This window comes from Manis javanica, chromosome 13 (assembly GCF_040802235.1).
Source record: "Manis javanica isolate MJ-LG chromosome 13, MJ_LKY, whole genome shotgun sequence".
Taxonomy (NCBI): Eukaryota; Metazoa; Chordata; class Mammalia; order Pholidota; family Manidae; genus Manis; species Manis javanica.
In genome coordinates, this window is record NC_133168.1 from 95,338,385 (window position 1) to 95,364,066 (window position 25,682).

Genomic DNA, 25,682 nt, shown 5'->3' on the forward strand with positions numbered 1-25,682 from the left:
CATACCAAAGAACACTTCGTGATCCGAGCCATAATTCCTGAAGGTTTTCTCCTATGTCGTCTGTGAAGTTGTACAGTTTTACATTTCCCATTTAAATCCGTGATCCATGGCGAGTCCACGTTTGCGGAAAGCATGAAGTTCAGATGGAGGGTCCTTTTTATGCTGCCTACAGTCCTGGGCATTATTGCTCTTTCTATTTTAACTTTCAGAATTACCCATGGAGTAATAGAAAATATTTTGTAGAATTGTGATTCACAAGTACATCGGTCAGGGGCATAACCTGCATGTCCTGTGCAATGTTAATGCAAAAATATATATATTTGCTGTTAATATTATAATATTATCCTTTCACTGTACTTTTGAGATTTTTCAACACAGATCTCAGAATCACCCATTATGAAACATTACTTCCCAACTTAGAAAACCTTTCATATGAGCAGCAGTTAGCTGTGGATGGCGACATGACAGGTTATTTCTACTTTCACACCTTGGTGTGATTTTTGTATTTTCTACCCTCAAAGCCAAGAAGATATCACAATTTTCTTGTTTTAATAGTGTTTTCTGGGTTTGACGTAATTTGGGAGTGGGGGGCTTTTGTGTATTTTTTTTTATTAGTAAAACAAACTCAGAAAGAGTGTTTTTTCTGTATCATACGTATCTGTTAAGCCTCAAGCTGCCATTTTTTTTTCTTTATCCCCCGAGGCTCAGAGTTAAGGTTTTTTGTTGTGTTTGGGGTTTTTTTTCTCCTACCGTCTTATTCTTCTTTATACCATTTTGCTTGTGTAACATCAAAATGAAGCAGGGCAGAGAAATCGATGATTTGTCTTGACATCGATCTAGTCTATTCTCGGGTGGCCGCAAAGCCGGGAACTGGGAACTGGGGACTTCATCTTGCATCAGATTTTCTTAATTGTCTCCTGCACACTTGCCCGAAGCTCGCACTTTCTAGAACTCTCCAGAGACAGGTGGCAGTCTCAACCCGAAAGGGGAAGTCTTCACTGAGACCAAGAACGTGGGCAGGAGGGCAGACGCAGGCCCTCGGCAAGTACGAGAACAGGAGCGGTAGGTCTGAAGCCAGGCCTCTGACCTGGGAGGGCCGTTCCCGCCTGAAGACGCCACTTGCCTGGTACACTGTGTGGCCTTTCGCAGAAACCCTCAGGGGCTCCTGTGCCCGGGAGGTGGGGGGAACGCGTCTCCAGTTGCTTCCCACTGAGCAGCAAGAGGAGTCTGCCGTTCAAATATGAAATTCCTGCTTGAAAGTTGATATTTCCAGAAGTCAGTGTGCTTCTAGATGAAGAAAGACAACCAAAAACTGATTAAGACAGTCACTTGCTAGTCATATTGGACCTCCTCAAAAAATGACTTTGAACAGGTTCCTAACTATGAAGTCTTACTGATGGACTTTCCCTGTGGGTCCTGATTCCTCCAAGAGCTGACGGGTTGTGCTTGTGTATCAGAGGGCAAAGCCTGTGGCCTGAATGTGGGCCATGTGACTGTGCTGGACACTAGCCCCTACTGACCTGAACTTGGCAGTGGGGGACCTGTCGTCCAGGGTGGAGTAGTGTAGGTAGGATGGTGGTCTGTGCCTCATGCCTTCTGTTGTCAGATTTCCTCTTCACCAAGAAACTAAGACAAACAGGTTTAAAAAAAAATGATCATGAGAACAGGCTGCCATCCTGTGTTGCTAAGAACAGCGGGTGTTTTTTTTCCTCTCCAGGCGAAGAACTTTCTCCATTTTCACTGTTCACTTCTTATTTTCATCTGGGTCCCCTCGTAGGAACAGCTCTGCGGCACAGTCGCCGCAGTGGCCAGGTGCACGCCGATCGATGGCACCTCCCAGCAGTGGGCAGCCAGTGCTAATTAGGCTCCAAAGTGGCCGCCGTGGCGGTGCAGACAGTGCTAGGCTGCGCTGAGCCGCGTCTGTGGCCCAGATGCCCACCCGCACCACTGCCCACAGCCCCACTGTGGCCGTTGGGACTGGGAAAACACGGTCCCAGGACAAATGTGTGTTCCTGTCTCACCCAGGGCAGCAGGCACGATGACTAAACTTGTACCCTGTGTTCCCCTCCTGCAGAAGGATGGCTCTTCTTCACGGGCAATTGTGTAATCACTTCACTGAGGTAGAATTTACATGCCACACAGTTCACCCATCGTGGGCGTCCAGTTCTGTGGTTTTTGTGTATTCTGAGAGTCACCACAGTCACTTCTAGAAACCCAAAAGGATACCCCAATCCCATTAGCTGTCACCCTCCAGTCTCCCCCTGTCCTGTGCCACTGTTAATCTGCTTCCTGTCTCTGTGGATCTGCCTGTTCTGATCATCTCCTGTAGACAGACTCCTGCGATATGTGGGCTTTGGTGCCCGACCTCTTTTCCATCCGTGTATTTTCCTGATCCATCCACATTGTAGTACGTGTCAGGGCTTCGTTCCTATCATAGCTGGGTACGGTTCGTGGTATGGATGGGCCCACGTTGTGATTCATCCATCATCCACTCATGGACGTGTGGGGTCGTTTACTGCTTCTCGGCTATTGTGTGACATTTGCGTGCAGGCATTTGGGTGGGTGTACGTTGTCACCTCTCGGGCACATACCCGGGGCAGAATTGCTGGATTGTATAGTAACGGTTTCCCTGTGTTCCAAAGCGCTGTGCCATTTTGCCTTCCCACCAGCAGTTTCAGAGTGTTTCACGGCGTGATGCCCCCACCTAGATGTAAGAAAGCCGCTGCACGAGGGGGCTCGAGGCCTCCCTGCACCAGCGGGCAGACCCTGGGTGGCCGGCGTTTCAAGGGTGCCCAGGATTCGTTGTGACCAGGTGTGGTAAGGTGCGCAGCCAGAGAAATGATGCTGTGAAGGGAGGAGGTGGTGCTCACAGATCCCTGGCAGCGGGAGGCAGGGCACACCGTGCAGGGCCGCACACGGAAGCCCCAGGGTGGGTCAGGAGGGAGGTGGGCACATGCAGCAGGAGCCTGCCTCGTGGTTCCACAGGGAGGGGCAGGTGAGGCAGGTGAGCAGGCTTAGGACCGGCTGGCGTGAATAGTCCCAGCGGGCGCTAGGGTGACTAGGGCAGGGGACAGGGGCCTGGGGCGTGAGGGCCCCAGAAGGAGGAGGCCGGGTGTGGGCTCTGGGTCGGCTGATCTGCACGTTGGCGGTGCCCTGAAGAGAGCCCTTCAGTATGTCTAGGAATCCCCCAGCCCTGGGAGGGACAGTCCCTCCAGCATCTGCAAGGGCCCAGATGTGACAGCAGCAAACATGGAGAGCAAAAAATCATGTGGAATACAGCTGTTCTGTGGCAGTGGCATGGCCACTGACTCGTGTCCTGTTCAGGTAGTTATTCCTTGGCTGCGTAAGTCACAGAAAGACTGGGTGGGTGATTGTCTACCCTTATTGTAGAAGTCTTAAGTAGCTTGAAGAAGAGGAGTCCAGTCAAAGGGAAAAAGGATAATTTACTCTTGGGTCACATTGCCACTAAATGCACACCATGATGCTTTTCTGTAAGACGTCCCCCCAAAATAGGCCATCTCAGATACTTTTTGGAAGTACGTGTGTAATAAGTTATAAAGAAAAAGAGTATCAATGCTCTAAGGACAGAACGGTGTGCCTGTGAACAAACAAGGATGTTCTTCCAAAATATAATAACCTCTCCTCAAACAACTTCTTTATATACAGTCCATTCTTGTTATTCACAGATTCCATATTTGCAAATTCAGCTATTCACTAAAAATGTCTTTGCAACCTCCAAATTAGTATCTGTGGGGCTTTCAGACATGTGCAGTGAAAAATATGAGTCACTCAACATGCGTGTCCCCAGCTGAGGTCAAACAGGTGACACGCTGCCTTCTTGTTTCAGCTTGTACTATAAATAAATGTCCTGTTTGCAGTGTATTTAATGCCATGTGTTTTGCATTTCTGTGCCATTCATTGGGGATGTGGTTGTGTGAAACAGGCCCTGAGCATTGTGCTGAAACACTGTCTGGCATCCCTAAGAATAAGAAGTGCGTGATATGCCTTATGGAGAAGATATGTATGTCAGATTCACTTCTTCAGGCACGAGTTATGGTCCCTTGGCTGTGAGTTCGGTGATGGTAAATCGACAGTATATATTAACTAAGGTGTCTTTCCATAGAAACACACACAAAGCAAGACAGTACTATACTGATGGGCTGATGAAGGTACACCCAGAAGCTCAAGGAACCTGACCTTGTATTTCCCCCAAGGGCAGTGATTCAGTATTCGCTAATTCTGCATTCACTTGGACATTATTAAACATCACTGCGGATGATGAGAATCCACTGTAACTTCTTATTTTGAAACAGTCTCAGACCCAAAAGAAGTTGCCAAAGTAAAATTGCCTCCCAGGTACTGAGTACTGCTCACCAGGCATCCCCCAGTGATATCGACATAACCACAGTCCATTGTCAAGACCAGGAACCGGTATCCCACAGTATCACTGACTCGGGCACAGACCCTGTTTGGATCGCGCCTGTTGCTGGATGCCCCCTGGGGAGGGGAAGGGGAGCGTGTGTAGTTCCCGGAAATCTCACCCCACATCCAGATTCCGAGTAACCACCACCACAGTCAAAAGGCAGAACTGTTCTGTCACCCCAAAGAAAAATAATTTTTTTTAAAAAAACCTGTGGTAACATGTGCATAAACATAAAATTGACCATTTAACCATTTTTAAATGTCCAGTGACATTAATGCATTGACGTTGTCAGGCAGCCATCCCCACCCTCCATCTCTAGAACTTTCCATCTTCCCAAACTGAAACTCTGCCCTGTGAAACACTAGCTCCCCATCTTCCCCCAGCCCCTGGTCCCCACCACCCACGTTCTGTCTCTGTGGATGGGGCTCCTGTAGGGACCTCCCAGGAGAGGGTCAGACGGGATCTGTCCTTCTGTGTCGGGCTTATTCACTGTGCACAGTGTCCTTCCTTTATGTGGCTGAATCATATTCCACGGAACAATGATTTCTTGACCTGTTTTGTGGGAGACGCTGTCCTCCACTCTCCTGAGGGGACAGACAGTAGTGAGAATAATTATATCGTGTGTTAGAGGGGGCTGGCTCATCATTCTTTTAACCGAAATCCTATCCCCTTTGAGCCCAGTGATAGCTGGTGTCCCTAATCATGGCCCTTAGACAAGAGAATCTCAAACATCAAGGGAAGGTTTAAGTCTGTTTAACATAGATTCAGCGTTACCCATCATTAAGATTCTTTGGAACTGGTGTTTATAGTGACTTTTCTTCCATGGACTGATTGATTGAAGCAGAATCCACCATACTTCAGATTAGACCTCGGATCACGGGAACAATCTGTCCAGCATGCCAGGATGCCAGGCAAAGGACTCATTTCAGGATTTGTCCCATATTTGCACACTCAGGTCATGATTGCCTGGGTGAGGTTTAGCACGGTGTAGAAATGTCTGGAAGTGTTTTCCCTGGACTCCAGAGCCCTTGATTGATTGTTTTCACCCTTGTAAATCTGTGTTTGTGTCCGAGTGACATCCTGTCACCAGTGTCTGCTATGACAGTAGTCATCGTGAGCCATTTAAGGTCATGATGTCGGGATGTGTGAGGGTCGTTGACCCGCACGGTGCTGAGCTGTGTTAAAAACGAATAGCTATGGATAATATATGATCTGTGTCACTGGCCTCATGGCTGTACGTGGGTACGGGCCAGCTTACGCGCTTCCTTCATTATTCCTCTACCAGGAATTTTTTCTCTGACACATACCCACCTGCACATTTGTGACCACCTTAAATTTCCCCTTAAAACTCCCTCCGAATGCTGAATGCCACTCCCCAGAGAAGCTCAGGTGGCTGGCCCCTTGCCCCCCTCAAGAGTTACAGTCACTGCACTGCTGAGAACCAAAGTCCCAGCTGCTGGCGTCTTGTGACCGAGAAACTGGAGGGTGGGTGGCTTGGCGCCCCAGACAGGAGCCAGGCACCCAGGCTGCCGGGCAGATTTCCTCTTCCGGCTGCTGCCCGTCCCAGGAGCTGAGCTTCCTCCAGGATCGTTTTCACCCAGAGAATAAATTAGCCAAGCGCCCCATCCCCACTAGAACTAACTTAAATAATTGGCTTGGCAAATGGGAGGAGGAAAATCAGCCTAATTAATGATAGTTTGGCTTTCTAAGAGTTTCAGCGGCGCATCAGTGGGTAAGGTAGCCAGAGTGTCACGCATCCTAGTATCTCAACTCTTAGGTTAATGAGCAGATGAAAGCAGACAGCCCTTTAGAGCATGTTAAGGTGCATTACAATCACCGTATACAGTAGGATCGGAGCCTCTTGTCCACTTTGGCGGTCAAGATTCTGCTAGAGGGCTGATACGCAGGGGCGTGTGCCTGCAGCTAATCATCATGCCCTGTGCTCTCCAGGTCTCGGAGTCAGCCCGACACCCGATCGCCGGTTAATTACAGTTGTGTGTGTGCGAAGGGGCACCAGCCACACCAAGCACAGAGCTCCCTGTTCTGTGGTCTTGGGTTCTTCACAGTGAATGTAAACTACCCTCTGCTTCTTACCCCCTGCCAAGACGGAAAGGGTGTCTGGGGACTTTTTTGCTGTTGTTTTACCAAAGGACAAAGTACTGGGCGATTTCCATACTAAACGGTCACAGTGGGGAACAATTTCCTGCCCTGCAGACCCGCTGCTTCAGCCAATACAGTAAGAGAAGACGCAGCTTTACATTTCTAGAAGGATCACAGGGAGATATAAAAAGGGCGCAGTGGCGCCACCGAGCTGGGTTCCAGCGCCCCGGCAGTGGCCATGGGGAACACGCATTCTAAAGGCAGCCACAGGGACTGCGGGCTGCCCAGCCACCCAGAGCTGTCTTTCTATGGCTCTTGCCCTAGAAAATGGAGCGAGAATGTCTTTCTAGATAACGAGCTGCTGACCTCCAAGATACTGTCCGTGCTGCGGCCCCAGGCGGAGCAGGGCTTCCGGACGGGGACGGGCCACCTCCGCTACCCTGCCCACTTTCTCAGCACCAACTCTGTCTTTGCCTCTGTTGCAGCATCCCTGAAGGAGCAGCTGAGGGCCACCCCCTTGTCTAATGGCAGCCCGGCCCTATCCAGGAATGTCGGCATGACGGTCTCACAGAAGGGGGGTCCACAGCCAGCACCCAGCCTGGCGGGAACGGGGACGCGCCTTGGGTGAGTCTGGTCCTCTCTCCACCACCAGATGTGGGTGAAGGGAGACAGTGGAGTGTGGCTCCACAGGGCTGTGGACAGCACCCCCGAAAGGAGCCCCTCCAGTCCGCGGGAGTCTTTGCGAAGGCCCCCAAGCAAGGGGTGAAATTCTCATTAACCCTTGCATCGGAGAGTCATTCATTGCCCATCTTTTTTCAAACACGGCGTGTGCTGGGTGTTCTTGGTCCTCTGGTGCCGGTTGGCTTTATACTCTCAAAGGGACCCCTGGACGGGGCTCCTTTCTGAGCTCACGATGATTCGAGAAGTTCCGCTGAGGTTGCCATGGAGGTAGATCCCGTTATGTATGCCTTCACCTGTGTTCAAGGACTTAGAGGTTGTTTTTTTAATATTGCCATCAGCAGTGTGTGGGTGGAAAGCCTGGCGCTCTAAGCAGCGGCGCTCTGGCAGTCCTTCTACCAGTCGGTGGGGATGGGAGCTGATTATCTTTTTCCTCTAAGAGGATTCTCCCTCCCCCTTCACCGTGAGTGACGCTGTGTCCCCCTAGTCCCCCTAACTCGCTGGAAAGAATTCCAGGGGCTCCAGTGGGCTCCAGTGGCCAGTAAACATCCTATTAACCCACCGCTAGATTGTTCCTGAACAGTAAATTAAAGGTAGTCATGAAGGAAGAAGTTCTGGTGGTAATTGGCAGGTGATCTCCTATCTAAAATGACCTGTGACAAAATTAAGGCTTATATTGAAATCTGGAAAGGGCTCACATAGTAGCTCATCAGATTGAGTAGCAATCTGATTTGCTTTCATAGAATGGATGTGTGTGAGTGTGCATGTGTCCGTGTGTGATGCAGCTCTTTGAAATAATCATTTGCATGGTTTTTATTTAGACCAGTCACAGGAGAGATGGATGAAGCCGACTCTGTATTTCTAAAATTTAAGCAGGCAGCTGATGACTCTCTCTCGCTCACATCTTCAAATACCGAGTCCGTTTTTGTAGAAGGTACAGTCCTCCTCTCAATTCTTCCGTGGCTCTCGCATAGTGTCCACCCACCCCGGGAAGAGCTGGGACCCTCATCAGTGTGTCCGCCCAGCGCGGGCTGGGGCGGCCCAGAGCCCACCCTGCTCCAGCCCCCCAGCAGCAGTCTCTTGTCCTTTCCCCAGACCCCTACGCTGCCTCGCTGAGGAGTGAGATCGAATCAGATGCCCACGAGTTCGAGGCAGAGTCCTGGAGCCTCTCTGTGGATGCCGCGTTCGCAAAGAAACAAAGCAGGGAGGCGGTGAAGAGGCAGGATGTGCTTTACGGTAAGACGGCCCGCCCGCCACGCCAGCCTTCCCCTCCTGGAGCGGGTCGCGGCAGGCCACCACGAGACCCGGCCACACAGGCCCCTGCAGGCCCCTGGGCCCCTGTAAGTGGGATGACAACCTGAGGCCGTTCTCTCCCCAGTGACCTTGCTTGTTTTTCCTGTGATCCTTCCCCCAAGACTGACTGAGGAGGTGTTTTCCTCCCTCGGCTTTTTGGAAGGAGATTCTGACGTAGAAGCATCTTCACTCTTCAGCCCACTGCCCGGGGGTGTCCACGGGCACCCACCTCCTTACACGTGTCGCACACGGAGCTCTCTGCCGGGGCCAGAACAGGCTGGAGTGTGGGTGGGAAGGAGAACCAAATGGACACCTCCCCTCAGGGCCCCTGGGCCAGGCCCGGGAACCCACTGGGAGGGACACTTCTGGATGCTTCCACTGGGCAGTCCTGCGCCATACTGTCTTGCCTGCTGTGCAAACAGACTGCTTCCAGCCTCCTTGGCTGGGGCCCTGGGGTCGCTGCTGTTGGCCTTTGGTCTCTTCACAGCTTCAAGGCCTTGACTTGAATGACAGTTAAAGTCCAACACAAAACCCAATGTTTCTTTGCATTAAACGAATTAAAATCCTCACTTTTTCATCAGTTATAGTCTTGGGTCCTCTGGGCATAAAACCCTCCTGTGAATTTGAGGTCCCAGCACATATCCTGGGTCCTCTCCTTCCTGACGTCACCCTACCCCTTGCTGTTCCCTTAAGCTGGGACCCTGCAGCACCGGTCGGGGTGGACAGGAGGCCTGGCCCCTGGGCAAGAGGCTCTCGGGTGAGGACTGAGAAGCCAGCCGGGCACAGGGTGGTAGACAGTGCATATGTGGGACATGGGAGCCAGCTTAGTCAGTGCACTCATGTCCCCGCAGAGCTGATGCAGACCGAGGTGCACCACGTGCGGACGCTCAAGATCATGCTGAAGGTCTACTCCAGAGCCCTGCAGGAGGAGCTGCAGTTCAGCAGTAAGGCCGTCAGCCGTCTCTTCCCGTGCGCCGACGACCTGCTCGAGATGCACAGCCACTTCCTCTCTCGGCTGAAGGAGCGTCGCCAGGAATCACTGGAGGAGGGCAGTGACCGGAATTACATCATCCAGAAAATCGGGGACCTCCTAGTCCAGCAGGTGGGCACAGCGGGGACGAGCACAGGGCCTGGCCCAGCCCTGCCCCGTCTCTGTTCCTGGCAAGAATGAAGAACACAGCCCCTGCTCACTGAGCGCTTGTTCCACAGAGAAGGGGGGGTCCTGGGCCCTCATGGGTGAACACAGCCAACAGTCTACGTACAAACACGGAGGCCTAAAACCAAACACATTTGTCCAAACACGGTCCAGTGTTATGATCTGGGTTGGTTGGCTGGTTTGGTTTTTGGTTTTTGGTTGTTTTCTTTTGTCTGTTTTGACTCCTGTGTCTTTTAACTGCTAGACGCGTACCTGTGGACCAACGCCATCTGTGGTTTGGTTAGCGGCGTTGACCTTGAGCTGGCTTCTGCACCACCTTCTGAGGCCCCGCTGAGATGGATGGGTTGGGGGGGGACGCATAACCCAGCCCCTGACCTCAGGGTGCCCCAGGCCCCCTGAGTCAGCTAATAAGAATTGATTAGAAGAACACCCCTATTGCTTTTACATTTTTCTGACAGTCTCCCGCCTAAATTTACTTCTCCCTCTCGGGCTTCAGGAAGTTTGCTAGCATCCCGGACATAGTAAAGCCCACTAGCAGGAAGTTGTCTCCCTTTTCCAGTGCTGCACCTTGCCAAGACGTCCCGTCCCAAAGCCTCTTTCTGAGTATCTGTTACAGAGGAAAGAAATCACAAATTTCAAAACATGTTTCAGCGCAGTCAGATGAGCCCTGGCAGTTTTCATGTTTCTTTTCAGTGACATCTCTGCTATCTTTCTAAAGTTTTCAGGTGAAAATGGGGAGAGAATGAAAGAAAAATATGGGGTCTTCTGTAGTGGCCACAACGAGGCGGTCAGTCATTACAAGTTGCTGTTGCAGCAAAACAAAAAATTTCAAAACCTGATCAAGGTAAAAACAGATTTTTTTTCTTTTTTTTTCTTTAAGTAAAAAATGTATCCTCTTTGCTGTAGGTCTTTTTCTGACAGAACTGTAGACTTTTAGAGAGTTTGGAATTTTAAGTACCTGCCATAAACCAGTGATTTTCAAGGTTTTGTTTCATGTTTAACCACAGACTTGTTCAGGGCATGTAAGCGAGATTTCCTGGAAAATCCCAAGGTATAAAAAAGCAAAGCCACACAGACCTGGGCTTTATCCTCACCCCTGTGGGGTGGTGTCTGAGGTGCCCCTGCAAGCCCTGGTGTGGAATGGCCATCGTTAAGGTGACACAAGGGCCATTTCAGGGGGCTGCCCTGCCCTGGGAACCACCCCTAAAGCCACCTTTGACTGCTCGGCTGGTAGGAGACATGCCTTATTCTAACCCTTTGTCCCCTCTTGCCTTGTGCCCTCTTTGGTCCCCGTGGCCTGTGGACTGACCCACACTTGTCTCCCACCTAACAGTGTGCAGGCACTTACAGCCCAGAACCAGAAGTGCTTCACCCAGCCTGGGCCGGCCAGATGCGGCGAGGCGCCACCTCCCGCTCCCTAAGGAGCATGCTTGGTTCGGGCCACTGGGCTCTGTCGGCAGCTCCGGCCGTCCTCTTGCCCCTGAGGGCTTTGTTCTGAACGGATATGAAGAACTGACCAAGTAGAGTTAAGAGTGACTTGTTTTGAAGTGCCCCTGCATCATAACTGCAGTGGGTAGATGGGAAAGGCAGGGTCACATTGGGGCCTGAATTCATCCGACAAGCCTCAGGCCAGGCCACCCGACATCAGAGCCAGAGACACGTAGCTGGCGAGAGGGTTCCCCTGAGACAGGAGGAAGCAGAGACGGGGCTTAGTCCCCCACATCTCACGGCCCCGCGGCACTCCTGGCTCCTCAGAAGCGGCCCTCCGATGGCTGGCGTTTTTGAAATGTGCTCGAGAGCTGCAGGAGCAGAAACCAGAATGTGTGGTGTGCCCTGGAAAGCACCACCAGGGAATGGCTTCGGGCTCCCACTTCCAGTTTGTGGCCAGAGGTGTGCCTCAGAAGCCATCAGGGAGCCGGGTCAGAGTTCTCGGGGGCTCCGGCAGCCCCTGGGGGGGGCAGGGCCTTCGTGTGTGTATGGGTGCATTACTGATACAGCTCACAAGGGAGTTCCCGTAACCACCCTCTGGCTGGTTCTGGTTCCTTGTTAACCACTTTTGCGGGCCCTGGCCTCCAACGGGGGAAGCTGCCTTTGCTTTCATGGCCTTCCCGTATATAGCAGGCAAGCCCTGCTTTCAAGTGTCCAGTGACGCAGTAAAGAAAAGGCCCTGGTGAGCGACAAGGAAGGAGCCCCCAGCTGATTTGGCAGAAGACAGGGTGTCAGTACAGCATGTTTGGTTTTGTTTCATAGAAAATCGGCAACTTTTCCATCGTGAGGCGGCTTGGCGTGCAAGAGTGCATTCTGCTGGTCACTCAGCGCATAACCAAGTACCCCGTGCTGGTAGAGCGCATTATTCAGAACACGGCAGGTACGGTAGCATCCGCCCTTGCCCCTCAGTGCCTTGGGGGTGGGCTCTGCCTTCCTGCCCCGTTTAAGCCATGGATCCACTAAATGTCTGTCTGTGCCCCGTCCCTGGTTCTCTGGGTTCCGCTGGACTCAGTCTTCATTAACTGAGCTGTCATCGTGAAGAATCCACAGGGCTGGGTGCTGGGGTTTCTCATTTGGAAAGATGGGGTGCCAGGTCTCATTTGCCTGCTGTTACTACCCCCAGCCCCTGGCACAGGCTGGGCTATAGCTGGCCCTCAGCCAGGATCTGGGGAGTGGATGGTGAGGGTGAGCCAGAGAGGCACAGAGATGACCTCTGGGTCACACACGTGGAGCCCGTGGAGGGCAGAGGAGAGAGGGCATGCAGCCCGGCCAGGAGCAGTGCCAGCCACCCGTCCTACATGCACAGGGGCTTTGGGACATGGGAGAATGAGCAGATTGCCCTGCCACAAAAGCCACGTCCTGAGAGCCAGGAGAGGAGCCAGGTCTTGGTGACTGCAGGAGGTGGAGGCCGTCTTTACAGAGAGCTGGGGAGCGCGGGAGCGTGCTGACCAAGGAGTGGCGGCAGTTACGCGGGGCTGTTTCTGTCACTTGAATCACCCCATGGCTTCTGCATTCAACAGAGGCTCTTAGCAAAAACCAAACTCCAGGCTGTTGCATTTATTTTGGAGAAGTGTTTATATCCCAGAAGACTGGAGTTGGAAGGTGGTTCCTGAGGGTCTCCTGAGCAGTGGCCTCGGGACGTGCCTCCCAGGCCACGTAGTTTGTCCACTCCTCCACACGTGCGAGCTCGGGCAAGGGAAAGCGCTAACTTTGCTGTGTGTGGTAGCTGGCACCGAGGACTACGAGGACCTGATGCAGGCCCTGAGCCTCATCAAAGACATCATCTCACAAGTGGACGCCACGGTCAGCGAGTGCGAGAAAGGCCAGCGCCTCAGGGAGATCACAGGCAAGATGGACCTGAAGTCCTCCAGCAAGCTCAAGAACGGACTGACCTTCCGCAAGGAGGACATGCTGCAGCGGCAGCTCCTCCTGGAGGGCACACTGTGCTGGAAGACCACGTCAGGGCGTCTGAAAGGTAAAGCCCTGCCCCAGGCCCCTCCAGGGGCGCCGCCCCGGGGTAGTAGGCGCCTCCGGATTGGAGGGTGCCAGCCGACACAGAGCCCCTGCAGCCTGGCTGCCTCTCAGCTGAAGGGTGAACGCAGGCGGCCAGGGAGCGCAGTGAGAATGACAGGCAGGCCAGCACTCTCGCCCTGGTCTTTGAGATGGTGTGTGTGTGCACCAGGCGGGCCGCTAGGTGAGGAGGGCACACTGAGTCTTGGCTTCTGAGCAGAAACCCCAGGCGTCTTGACACCCCAGATTTCGCAGAGGTCCCAGGATTTCTAGTCAGGTGGCAGTAGGTCCAACCCCTGAAGGGCCCCAGTGTGGGTAGATGGCACCACCCAAACTGCCGGCCTGTGTCCCCAAGCACCCCACTCGCTGCTCGGGGTGTCCTCAGAGCTCCACTTTCAAGTTCTGTGGTGCAGTTTAGACAGACCAGAAAGCATGCAGTCCTCAGTCCTGAGTTTCTTGCCCATTTCGTGAGCTCCTGAAAACATCCTTACCTGTCTGTCAGCGTCAGCATCCTCAGAGGCCTTCAGGGATGCTCGAGACGGCCAGGTGCCCAAGTGTGCTCACCGTGATTTGCACGGGCAAGCCCCCAACAGGTAGGATCCAGCACCCAGCTGGGCAGTGGGAGGCCCCAGCCCTTGTGGGGCTGCAGTCAGGCCAAAAGAGAAACTAAACTGAAACACAGTTGAAAGCACAGTCAGTGCTTTAGAGGACGCCAGCCGGCGGCAGCGTGAAAATTCCACAGAGTGGCCGTCTTCTAGGTCGTGGTGGCCAGAAAAGCTTCTGTGGAGGGAGTACTTGTGCTTTCTGAGACATGAGCGCTCCTGGCGCACATTCAGTGCAGGACTGGCACCTGCGTGCCAAAGCTCTGCCGTGCGGTCGCCCCAAGATGCGCCTACAGGCCTCGGGTATCATACCAGTAGGAGGCGGCGTCCAGCTGCCCAGGTCCCAGGAAACCTGGGAGCAGGAAGAACCGAGAGGTGAATGAGTTCACAGTCCAGAAACCAGAGCAACAGAATCTCAGAGACCAGACTCAGCAGGCACGGGGACAGGAGAGGCGCAGGGACAGGAGAGGCGCAGGGCAGTAGGCCCCAGAGGGACCTCCAGGTGGAGACGGGCTGTTGACTGGTGTCAGATGTTGAAACCCGGAAGGTGGCGGGCAGGGGTGGGGTAGAGGAAGCCCTCGGCTCATGCGGCAGCGTGCTGGTGCCAGGCTGAGAGTGAGCAGGACGCCGTCGGGGCATCTGAGGCCGCCTGGGTGACCACATTCCCCCTGGGTGTCTCTCCTGTGCTTTCTCGTAGATGTTCTTGCTGTCCTGCTGACCGATGTGCTTTTGCTGCTTCAAGAAAAGGACCAAAAATATGTCTTTGCTTCCGTGGTGCGTAGCCTGTCCCTTCAGGCGAGGGTCCCACTCGCCGGAGCTTTAGGGGGTTGCTCTAAAGCCACCTGGGCAGAGGGCGCTGAGTGGAGGGGCAGCCGGGGCCAACTCGACATTAGGGAGCAGTGCAGCAAGGCGGTGAGCAGAGCGCCTCTGTGAGCGACCCTGCCCCGGGCCAGAAGGTTCCAGAAGGCAGGACTAGCACTTTCTGAGCACTGGGGTCCCCACCGGTTGCCTAAGATGGTCTCAGCCGCCTGCTGACACCCTGTCAAGTCCCAGCCTCTGCATGTGCGTGGCTCTTCCTCACGCGAGCGTCCCTGCCAGGAGAACCTTCCTTCCTTCTCCGCTGGCTCATCGCTGGGGCCCCGCCCTGTGAGCCGCGACCGTGTTGACCCCACAGCATGATGGTGCCGGGACAGCCTGGTCACGCGAGCCAAGCCCGGCCATCGGTGGGGCCAGCTCCTCCCCAGGCCTGTCCTTGGCGTGTACACAGCCGTCCTCTCACATCCTCACACTGTCGCCCCGGGTGCGTCTGTGTCTGTGCTCCTCCTCCTGGATCTGGGCCACCCTAATGACCTCGTTTTATCTTAATCACCTCTCTATAGGCCCTGTCTCCAAATACACTCACATTCTGGGGTCGTGGGGTTAGGATTTGGGGTGGGAGCACAATTCCACCCGTTAAAAGCATGCATTTCACTGGTCTGTCAGAGCACTCTGTCCTGCAGGGTCGCAGCACATGGGGAATACCGGTCGGCTCTGGGGGCGCAGGCCATAGGGCCGGGGCGAAGGCTTGTCCTTCGTTCCATACCACCTACCCTTGCGTCCCTGCAGTTCTGTGTGATGCTCATGTGTTCCTGATCATAAGACACCTTTTTTAAACATGTTAGACACATGGAAAGGATGTAAGTCTATTATTGCAATAGTGTCTGTTTTCCCCAGATGGCAAAATACTTCTGCTTTTATTCACGTGAACGTAAATGGGGCGCACACACCCCTCCTGGGCCCCTTCCCCCGAGATGGTGGTTCCGCAGTGGTGCCGATGCGGCGGGCAAAGGGTGACCCTCCCCGCCACGTTCTCCCTGTGCAGGACTCGAAGCGCCCTGTCATCTCACTGCAAAAGCTCATTGTGAGGGAAGTGGCCAACGAGGAGAAAGCCATGTTCCTGATCAGCGCCTCGCGCCAAGGGCCCGAGATGTACGAGATCTACACCAGCTCCAAGGAGGAGAGGAACACCTGGATGGCCCACATCAGAAGGGCCGTGGAGAGGTGAGGAGGGCCGTGTGTGCGGTGGCCTCCAGCAGCAGATTTGCCCTTGGCTGTGACGGTGGGCAAACCAGCAGTGACCTGAGAGCGCCAGAGGTCACAGGACCCCTCTGCCTCTCCTCTGCCTCGCTGCACGCTGGTGCAGTGTCCCTCCCCTCCTCTACACAGAACACCTCCACTCCAGTTCCTTCCAGCAGCTAGCCGCTCAAACTGTCGGATGGAAGAGGGCCCAGGGGATGTGGAACCAGGCAGTCCCAACCTTCCATGTTGGTGGGATGTCCCACTTGATGGGGGTTCTTCCCCTGCCCCCCGCGTGGGACCAGAGCTGTTAGAGCAGGTCTCCGCGTCCTGTGCTTCCTGCCCCGGCCAGGGGACCACTCTCAGGCCCCCAGCCCTGTGGCTCTGCATGCCCTGTGCCCCCGCCAGACGGGAAGGTGGTCCGGCCCCCACGCCCAGTCAGCCTGCTTAAACCGGGAAGCTCCCCAAAGCCTTAGCCTTCTCAGAGCTGCCCGGTACTCAGCCCCAGCTCTGCTGGGCTTGCAGCCTCCCCTCCCTGGCCAGTCCCCAGTCTCCTGCAAGTGGTGGTCAGCAGCCCACAAGGCGTGCTCGCCCATCTGCCTGCTCTCCCCGCAGCTGTCCAGACGAGGAGGAGGGGCCCTTCAGTGAGGCGGAAGAGGAGAGGAAGGCAGTCGAGGCCCGCGCCATGAGGCTTCGGGACTTCCAAGGTGAGGGGGAGTCAGTCCGGGCCTCTGTGCCCACAGCGTGTGCTGTGTATGGCAAGATGGCCCCTCAGAGCACCCCAGAGGCCCTGGGGCCACCAGCTGCCTTTCTATTCTGTCCCATCAACATCGGCCGTGGTGCACATCACCGCCCAAGCCACCAGGCGTTTGCTATCCACTGTCCGGTGCCCTGCAGTTCTGCAGGGTGTTGAGAGCTGAGCTTTGTCACAAGGTCGTGATCTTCCAGGGCAGGTGAGGGAAAGAGAGAGGGTGGTGCTCAGGGCTCCTGAGCCCCTTCCAGAGATGATGGTTGTGCCGTGCACACTGCCCCCTCCCTCGGTCCTCACGCAGGGAAGAGCTCGCCAAGGGCGTCCGTGACCCTCAGAACCCACCAGGCCCTGTAAGAGCACGAGAGCCCCACAGGCACTGTCTAGGGCCAGGCCGACCCAGACCAGCCCTCGCTCTGCAGCCCGGGACCTTGGCTTCCCCCTCCCTGTCGGGTTTTTTTAACCACCTCATTGAGATACAATTCACACACTGTCCAGCTCAGCAGTCGGCCCCACCATCCATTGTAGACCATTTTCTTCATCACCCCAAAAAGAAACCCCATCCCTGTTAGCTGTCACTTCACATTCCTCCCTCCGCCAGCCCCGGGTAACCGCTCGTCTTACTTATCTGTCTATGAATTTGCCTGTTCCGGGGGCCTCAGAACGGGAATCATGCATCATCTGTCCTTTGTGTCTGGCTTATTCCGCTTTGGTGATGTTTTCATCGTCCAGCCATGTTGCAGCAGGTGTCAGAATGTCCTTCCAGTCGAGGCCCGCCACTGTTCCACTGGGTGGATACACCGCTCTGTGCTTATCCATGCTCCTATTTTCAAGATTCCCACGAGATTGCAATGAAATCATCGCCAAGAACGGTCCCTAGCGCGCCGTGGTCCCACCTCTCCCCTTGCCTCTCACTGACTGTAATTTTTTTCTAGATGAGGTAACATTTGCACATCAGGTAGTATGTATTTTACTTCTCTTTATGAGGAAAGGTGCAATACTGAGGCTGTTAATTAGTAAAAATGTCCGTAAGGGGTGGTGGTGTCCCACAGACCCCGGAAGCACAGCGCTAACCCGGTACTCATCCTGTTTCTGCCACATTGTGATAAAATACCCTCCCTGCACAGATGGAGGGGACCGCCCAAACCGTAATATCTATCTGTGCCTCATTCCTGCCAAGATTCTTAATGAATTAGAAATACACGTTCTCTTTATCAAGATACTCTTCCCCACCTGGGATCCAAAGCCAGTCTTATCCCTCATATTGGAAAGTCGGGGACCCTCCCGTCAAAATCAGAGCGAGGCGAGGGCAGGATCATCTCCATCCTGGAAGCTCCAGCTTTTGGGGGAAATGGAGAAGACAGAAAAAACAGAAGTCAGTTCTCATGATTGAAAGGGAGGTGACAGAGTTAGTTTTTGGAGGTAACGTGATCATTTGCCTGGAAAATCCAATAGATTGAACTGGAAAATCATTGCCGATGGTAAGAGAGCTCGTAAATTTAGCTGAATGGGATGTGTATAACTGTATAAATGGGATGTGTATAAATGAAAAAGTCCAGTACAATAGTCACAGTTATGGCAGCAAAAATCAGTGTACAACTCATAGACTTGCAGGGAGTTTGGCCTAAATGCCTAAAGGAAGACTTTTGAGATTAGAAAACTTAAGTCTTATAAGAATCTCGTTTGTCCCAAACGAATAAATCAACCTGTGAGGAGCGCACAGTCCTCCCTAAGCCCCACTGAGTTTGATTCCTACAACCCGGGAGAAGCTACGAGCAGACAGGGCCGTGGCCTCACCGCCCCCCGGGAGCATTGACCAAGGGGAGCAGTCAGCCTCAGGGCAGAGGGATGGGGGTGTGAGCGGGGGTCCCCAGGGCCGGTGCCTGGGGGAGAGGATCCCAGGGAAGGCCGACCCCCACCCCTGCTGTCACTTTACAGAGCGATTGAACCTGAAAGACCAGCAGATCGCACAGAGCCTGAGCGAGAAGCAGCAGATCTACCTGGAGATGGCCGAGATGAGCGGGCCGGAGGACCTGGCTGGCTCTCGGCTCCTCTTCCGTGGAGGAGAGCCCCCCGAGAACCTGCACGGGGAGCTGATCCTCAAGTCGGCCATGAGCGAGAGTAAGCAGCCAGCCTGGGAGCGCTCGCTGGCCACTAGCCCACCCCAGTGCCACAGGTCTGCCCGGGTGGGCTCCTCAGGGGTCCCTAGGCTGGGCACATGGCCTGGTGTGGCCAACTCGCTGCCCTGCTCGCCAGGTGTTTTTTAAGCCTGGGAACTGTGCTCACACACACACACACACACACCACACCACCCCCACCCCCTTGGCACCTGCTGGAACCAGGAGGTCCTCAGGCACCATGAGGCACAAATCTTAACACCTCTCACATTCAGCCAACACTGCTACGTGCAGGGCCCCTGTACGCTGGGCCCCTGGGGTCTGAAGCTGGCCACGACAGCCTCAGAAGGTCCCTTCTTGCTGAGAGGCAAGTCAGGGATGACATCCCAGAGAAGGTGCGCACGCACGCATTTGGTGGGTCCACTCAGAGGGCCCCGAAACCCAGCAGCCCTCCCAGGAGCTGGGCCTGGAACCCCGAAGCTAGCAGGAAGAGGCTTCTAAGCACCAGCAGCCACAGGAGGGCGCCAGCCAGTAAGCGGCCTGTCCTCCATGCCCTGCCGCCCGGCCTGCCTCACAAGAGCTGTGTCCTCACCAGAGGCCCTGGCAGCCTCCACACAGCTGCCAAGCCCCCGGCCAGGCCAGGCAGTCCCACCCGGCAGATCTCACCCTGCAGCCGGCACTGCTCTCAACAGCAGATGAGACGGGCAGCCCCTGCCCTTCGGAACAGGGGTCCCACATAGACTCGGCTCACATGGTCTTGTTCCCTCTGGCTCCACCGACCTGCTTCCTCCCGTTTGTCCAGTGGCCATCGTTCTAGGCCCCCTGAGGACGCTGCATCCTGTGCCTTGGCCTGGAACATTCTCTTCATCTCCTCACCCGGCCAAAGCCTGCTTGCCCTAGAGCACTTTGTGTGACCGGCCTGCCCCTAAGGCCACCCTTCTGTGGCCCCTGACCCATGTGAGCACCAGCACACGCACTGGCCACCCCCAAGTGCCCTACTGGGCCCAGGTGCCTGAGCGCCCCTCCCAGTAGACACGGGTCTGCATGTCCTGGTGGCCATACCTGAAGGCAGGGAATGCACAGAGAGCCAGGATTTAGTCCCCATCAGGTGATCAGGAGGTTTTGATCTACTCCCCACAAGCTCCTCAACCCTGGGTGCTATGCCCCTCCACGCTCTGGCACCTCAGTGTGGTCCCAGGGGTGACTCCGTCCCTCCCATCTCCTTCCCCAGTCGAGGACATTCAGAACCTGATCTGCAGGCGGCTGGGCCAGGCGGAAGACGGGGGCAGCTCTGTGGGCCTGCCGCAGTGGGCAGAGACCTTTGCGGGCTACGACAGCGGGGGCGGCACCAGGGGCAGCACTGGCAAGAGTGAGTGGGGCCCCTCGGGTCCTTGGGGCATTCCCTTCTCATGGCGGCCTTGGCAAAGCCCAGGCCTCTGCTGTGTGGGGTCCTAGTGCTGCCTTCCCTCAGCCATCTGTCAGCCCTATGGCCGGGGTTCCGGAAACTTCTGAGTGTTGTGGATTGTGTTCTGACAGCAGCATGCAGACCAGCCCCTCCCGCTCCTGGTCTCTGGGTCTCAGATACCATCCCTTCAGCACAGGTCCAAGGGCGGCAGCCCAGACAGCATTTCCTCCCCGGGCCGGGTGGGTGGGGTCCCAGCCCCATGGGACCCACAGTGTCCTCACATGCCTGGCATGGGGTTTTCAGGTGGCACTTTTAAGAAGGTCTCCAGCAACGACCCCAGCCCTCGAGACTGGCAGGGCCCTGTGAGTGGCTTGGACTCAAAGCTCAGCGACACCCCGGGGGCCTCCAAGGAAGCTCCACAGGCGGTACGTGCTTCCTTGAGACATTCCTTGGCTCAGTACAGTGCCACCCGAGCCCTTTCAATTACTGGTAACAAGTGTGAGCAGCCTGTTTGGGTTGTCTAACGTTTCCGGCTTCCCTCAAATAGCAACAGGTGCCGTCCTGTTTTATGGCGAGTAGTAACGTGTCAGTCCAGACTGAAGTGCAGGCAGGCTGAGCTCCACCCTCCCGCAGGTCCTGGGAGTGCCAAGGGGCACCTGGGGCAGAGGTGGGGAAGCAGAAGGACTCAGGGCGGTAGCTGCAGGCTTGTCAGTGGGGGAGAGACACCGTGCAAGGGACCACAAGCCTTCAGCCTTCACAGGTGTCCTCATGCCCGCAGGTGCCACACTGGGTACGGTCCCCCTGAGCCCGGCCCCCCACACGGCAGGTCCACGGCGGCTACCTCCTCACCTCCCAGGGACCACCCTGCACACTCGTTTTTCTGACACCAAGACTAGCACAAGCCAAATGACCAGGCAGCGCCTGTCCCATCATAAAGGGGTGGAGGGGGTCATGTCTCTTGTCAATAACCAGTGGACCTGACCCAAGTGGGGTTGGTCCTTAGTTCTTAGTGATTCGACACTTGCCTCCCCAGGTGGAGGCGCCTGGTATGGAGTCTGGCTCCCGTCTGCCCCCTGCCGTGGAGTTGGAGGTAGGCGCAGCTTGTCCCCCGACCCCGACCCGGCGGCTAGCATGCATGCCTGGTCTGGCTCCCTGCCAAGAGCCAGCGTGGGTCTCGCTGTCTCTGCAGCTTGTCCAGCGGATCCAGACACTGTCCCACTTGCTCCTCAGCCTCCAGGTACAGGGGCTTTGTGGGGGCTGTGATTAGCTGCTCGTGCCCTTTCCTGGGCCGTGGGCGTCCGGGCAAGGGCGAGGCTCTCACATCAGCCCCTGCACCTGCAGGCGGTCATCGCCCAGCAGGACAGCTACGTGGAGATGCAGAGGGCCGCCATCCAGGAGCACGAGAAGCAGCTCCGGCTGCAGTCGACGCGCGGGAACGTGCTGCTAGAGCAGGAGCGGCAGCGCAACTTCGAGAAGCAGCGGGAGGAGCTGGTGTGCATGCAGAAGCTGCAGGGCCAGATGCGGCTGGAGCAGCAGCGCTGGGAGCGCGAGCGCCTGCGGCAGCAGCAGGAGCTAGAGCGGGCCGCGGCCCGGCTTCAGCAGCGCGAGAGCGAGTCGCTGCAGCTGCGGGGGCGGCTGGCCCAGGAGCGGGAGGAGCTGGAACAGCAGCGGCAGGCCTACCAGCACGACCTGGAGCGGCTGCGCGAGTCCCAGCGCGCCGTGGAGCGGGAGCGGGAGCGCCTGGAGCTGCTGCGGCGCCTCAAGAAGCAGAACACGGCCCCCGGGGCGCTGCCCCCCGATGCGCTGGCCGAGGTGGGCGCATGAGCACGCGCTCGTGCTGGCGCAAATGAGCGTGCACTGCTGTCAGCGTGCATGCGCGTGACTGGGACCGTGCACGTGCGAAAGCGTGTCTGGCTGTGCGACTGAGCGTTGAGTGCACGTGTGTGTGTGTGTGTGTCTGGGGCACAGGCCGCCTGGCGTAGCTCTACCCCAGCACAGACGCCACAGCTCAGAGCCCTGGCGAGCTCAGCCATAGGTAGGTGGCAGTGGACCCAAAGCCAGGGGGCTGGGCGAGGCTAGCCGCGGGCGCCGCACCAGAGGGGAGCAGCTCCTCAGCAGGGCCCCGGAGAAGGGCTTCCTGCAGAAACGACGGTGTTGGACGTGACTTCTGTCCCTCTCTCAGGCCCCGCCCCCAAGCCACCCTCCCAGCTTCAACGGGGAAGGGCAGGAAGGGCCTGTAGCCCTGGCCAAAGTGCCAGGGCCCCGGGTGAGCATGCTGCTGTCAGGCGGCGGGCCTGAGTACGCAGAGCGCCCCGAGGTGGCTCGCCGGGACAGCGCCCTAGCCGACCGGCCAGCCAAGAGTGACGTGCCCATCCAGCTGCTCAGCGCCACCAACCAGATCCAGAGGCAGACGGCCGTGCAACAGCAGATCCCCACCAAGCTGGCCGCCTTCACCAAGGGCGGCAAGGACAAGGGCGGCAAGAGCAGGGGCTCCCAGCGCTGGGAGAGCGCAGGTGAGCAGGGGGCGGGGCCTGGGCGCTCCTTGCAGCCCCTCCCGCAGGTGCAGGAGGTTGCTGACCCCTTGTGCCCTGGACTCTGAGGTCCTGTCATGGGCGGTGTGTGAGACCAGAATGATTTCCTCGTGAGAGTGGAGCACCAGAGCCATTCTCCAGAGGGCACGGGGAGCGTGCAGGCCTCAGCCAGGGGGTGGCCAGCCCCCACCCCTGGGACCACTGGGGCTTGAGGGACGAGGGTCTCTCACTCCAGAGGCCTCTGTGGCCAGAGGTCTCTTCTCCCTGCATCCGGGGCTTCACATCTGGATGGGTTTGTTCCTGGGCAGAAGCGAGGAGGGAGTCGCCCAGTCGGGGCCGTGCTGCGTGCGCCTGGCACCAGGCACCCAGGCTGCACCTTCCTTTCAGGCCCCTTTGACCTGAAGCAGCAGCCGCTGCTCAACAAGCTCATGGGCAAAGACGAGAACGCCTCTCGGAACCGCCGCTCACTGAGTCCCGTCCTGCTTAGCAGCCACAGCCCCCTGCCCACCCCAGGTGAGCCCAGCTCCAGTGGCACGGCCGCCCTCGGCGCCTGGCAGCTGCCGACACCCCAAACCCCTCTCTTCCAGACCCGTGCTTCCCAGCCCTGGGCCCGATCCCGGCTGAGGGCCTCCCCGAGTGCCTCTCCCCCAAGGCTGGCCTGTCCTTCCCTCCCGGGCACCCGTCCGCCACACCGCTGCCCACACCACCGGACAAGGAGGAAGCCAGCAAGGAGGATGTCATCTTCTTCTAGGGACACGGCTTGGGTGCAGACCCCTCCCTGTACTGCCCACCCCCCCATGCTCTCTGGGGACCGCGCAGCTGTCCCTGTCCCCTCCCCAAGCAAACCACCACTGACAGCTGCCCGGCCAGGATCTGCATCAGGGCGGGGACAGGGCTGGCCTGTCATCTGGAGGCCCTTTCTGTAGGATTGGTGTTGGTACCTGGGCAACTTTCTAAACCTCTTTTTTTTTTCTCTAATATGAAAAGAAAAGTTCTTAAAGTTTGATCCAGAGTCAAGGCAAGGAGCTGGTTTAGAAAGTCACACCCCATCGGGCAGGGGAGAGATGGACTCCACACCATTTCCAAGCAGGGACCAATGGCAGGGGGTCCCACAGGAGCCTGCTGACAGGCCACTGGAAGACACCGGAGCCCACTGGGGCACCACATGGGGCCGGGTGGTGTCGGCTGTCTGTCGGCAGAGTCAGCTTCCAAAGCAGAGACCTCCACGGGCTCCTGATGAACCCCAAGGCCAGGCATGAGCTGAGACAAGGGGCCACACCCGGCCTGCCCAGGAGCAGAGGCCACAGGGCAGGGCGGCTGGAGAGGGTGGCCGACGGCACTCCAGGCGGGTTCTGCAGGCCAGACACTCATCCCGGCAGGGGCTCACCACAACTGTGTTAATTGGGTGGAGGTGTATGAAGCCTGCCGTTGCCAAACTCGGTGCTTCCTGAGGCGCCTCACCAAGTCAGCAAGGCTCTGGGGGCCTCGTGGGCACCAGCGTCCTCCAGGCGCTCGACCTGGCGGGGACTGCGACCCAGAGCCTCACCCAGGGCCACCGAGGGTGCTGGCCCCAGACAGAGGACCCTCAGCCCCTGCAAGATGGGAGGAAGCCCCCAGGGCAAGTGTCCCTCCCCAGTGGGCAGATGCGTACAACGCAGAGCAGACCAGTGGTGCCACCACGTGCAGGCAGACGAGGTGAAATGCTGTCAGGTCCCACGTGGCCTGGGGACCTCAAATGGACAGAGGGCCACCCCACTGGTGCCTCACATCCAGTGAGCTTACTGTCGACTTCCCCGGGCATTGAGTGAGGGCACCCCTCTGGCTGTGCAGCTGTATTTTGGGGATAGTGTCAGAGGTTGAACTCTGACCAAGCTCAAGCGTGGGTGCCATTTCTGCCCCCCCACTGACCAGGCGCCCCAAGCCCCCTGCAGCCTTGTTGCGAGGACTGGGTCCCAGGCTGGCCGGTCACAGGGGTACTAGCGCCTTCCGTCCTCTCTCAGCCCCGCCACATCAGAGCTCCTCCGTGCCAAGTCTGTCATCGGTGTTCTGTGTTTTTGTACCGAGTCGTTTCAGAGCACTTTAGGAAAGGTGACTTAAGTTCCTGTCCTGTTGCAAAGAGAACATTCCGGGGCCCCATGCTGCATGATTTTGAGACAGCCACGGACCCCCACCCGTGTGCTCTGTCTGGTCTGACCCTCGGACGATGAGAAGCTGCGGAGGTTTTGCTGGGCCCTGCTTCCTGCCATGCAGCCAAGGGTGTTCTCAGTTGTGCCACGCAGTGGGGCAGCAGCATCGGTTCACCGCACGCCAGCACCTAGACGTTGTCCCTGGGTAGAGCCCAGGTTTATGTGTAAAGTTGGTGGCCAAGCAAATATTCTTGTTTCTGTGGGGCCCGCGCATGTCTGTGTTAATTGTGACCGTGACCCTCGTCTACCGTCGTCACAGTGATTGCAGTGTTTCCTCACTGCGGGTTTTTTCAGAACCGCCTTAGAATTTAAGACCTGATTCTAGCAATAAAGGTGTTGAAGATGAGGTGACTGGAGCAGCCGTTCCTTGGGGCTTGGTTCAGGGTCATCTGCCCGAATGTCAGTGCTGGTGTGGTGGGTTTTGTGGGGGCTTCCCTCACCAGGTGGGGCCCCCCTCAGGCCCAGGGCCTGCATGACAACCAGGTCCCAGATGGACCCGGAACGCTAGGAGGCCCCTCGACTGCTGTCATCTCTCCTGCTGGACACAGCCGTCGGGCCCTTGGAAGGGCGGCCACACCACTCCCCTCCCCATGGCTGAAGTGGGGAACACGGGGGCTGGGAACCTCCCAGGCAAGCACCACGCCCCCAGCCATGGTCAGGCCAGCCACCTGCACCCAGGCTTGCCGCGAGTGAGCAAATCCCCCAGGATTGTGCAAAGGGGCCCTGGCCGGTCAGTCTGCTCTGGGCTGAGGAAGCCCCATTCAGTGGTCACGTGGATGTTCCCAGGTGGAGGCAGCAGCGGTGCTGGGGTGGCTGCAGTGGCTCCCCTAGAGAAGCAGCCCCAAAATGAGGCCAAGGTGCAAGGAATGCCAAGTCCTCCCACCCTGGCT

General features: G+C 56.6%; 1 protein-coding gene across 4 annotated transcripts in view; it reads left to right on the top strand.

Annotated features, from left to right (window-relative positions):
• Window positions 1-25,138, top strand: part of ARHGEF18 (Rho/Rac guanine nucleotide exchange factor 18) — a 67,343-nt gene extending 42,205 nt beyond the window's left edge. For 2 of the 4 annotated variants that reach the window (XM_037018142.2, XM_037018141.2), the window contains exons 11-28: window positions 7,009-7,147; window positions 8,023-8,135; window positions 8,297-8,437; window positions 9,346-9,596; window positions 10,369-10,494; window positions 11,901-12,018; window positions 12,865-13,113; window positions 14,448-14,524; window positions 15,612-15,790; window positions 16,421-16,512; window positions 18,492-18,674; window positions 19,902-20,039; window positions 20,379-20,500; window positions 21,109-21,312; window positions 21,417-21,887; window positions 22,258-22,588; window positions 22,994-23,119; window positions 23,194-25,138. In XM_037018142.2, coding sequence (XP_036874037.2) covers window positions 7,009-7,147; window positions 8,023-8,135; window positions 8,297-8,437; window positions 9,346-9,596; window positions 10,369-10,494; window positions 11,901-12,018; window positions 12,865-13,113; window positions 14,448-14,524; window positions 15,612-15,790; window positions 16,421-16,512; window positions 18,492-18,674; window positions 19,902-20,039; window positions 20,379-20,500; window positions 21,109-21,312; window positions 21,417-21,887; window positions 22,258-22,588; window positions 22,994-23,119; window positions 23,194-23,357 — 3,224 coding nt within the window. In that variant the 3' untranslated portion in view covers window positions 23,358-25,138. Of the gene's footprint in view, window positions 1-7,008; window positions 7,148-8,022; window positions 8,136-8,296; window positions 8,438-9,345; window positions 9,597-10,368; window positions 10,495-11,900; window positions 12,019-12,864; window positions 13,114-14,447; window positions 14,525-15,611; window positions 15,791-16,420; window positions 16,513-18,491; window positions 18,675-19,901; window positions 20,040-20,378; window positions 20,501-21,108; window positions 21,313-21,416; window positions 21,888-22,257; window positions 22,589-22,914; window positions 23,120-23,193 lie in introns of all 4 variants that reach the window. The other 2 variants (XM_037018143.2, XR_005061306.2) reach the window with 2 other exon arrangements.
• Window positions 25,139-25,682: the final 544 nt, after the last annotated feature.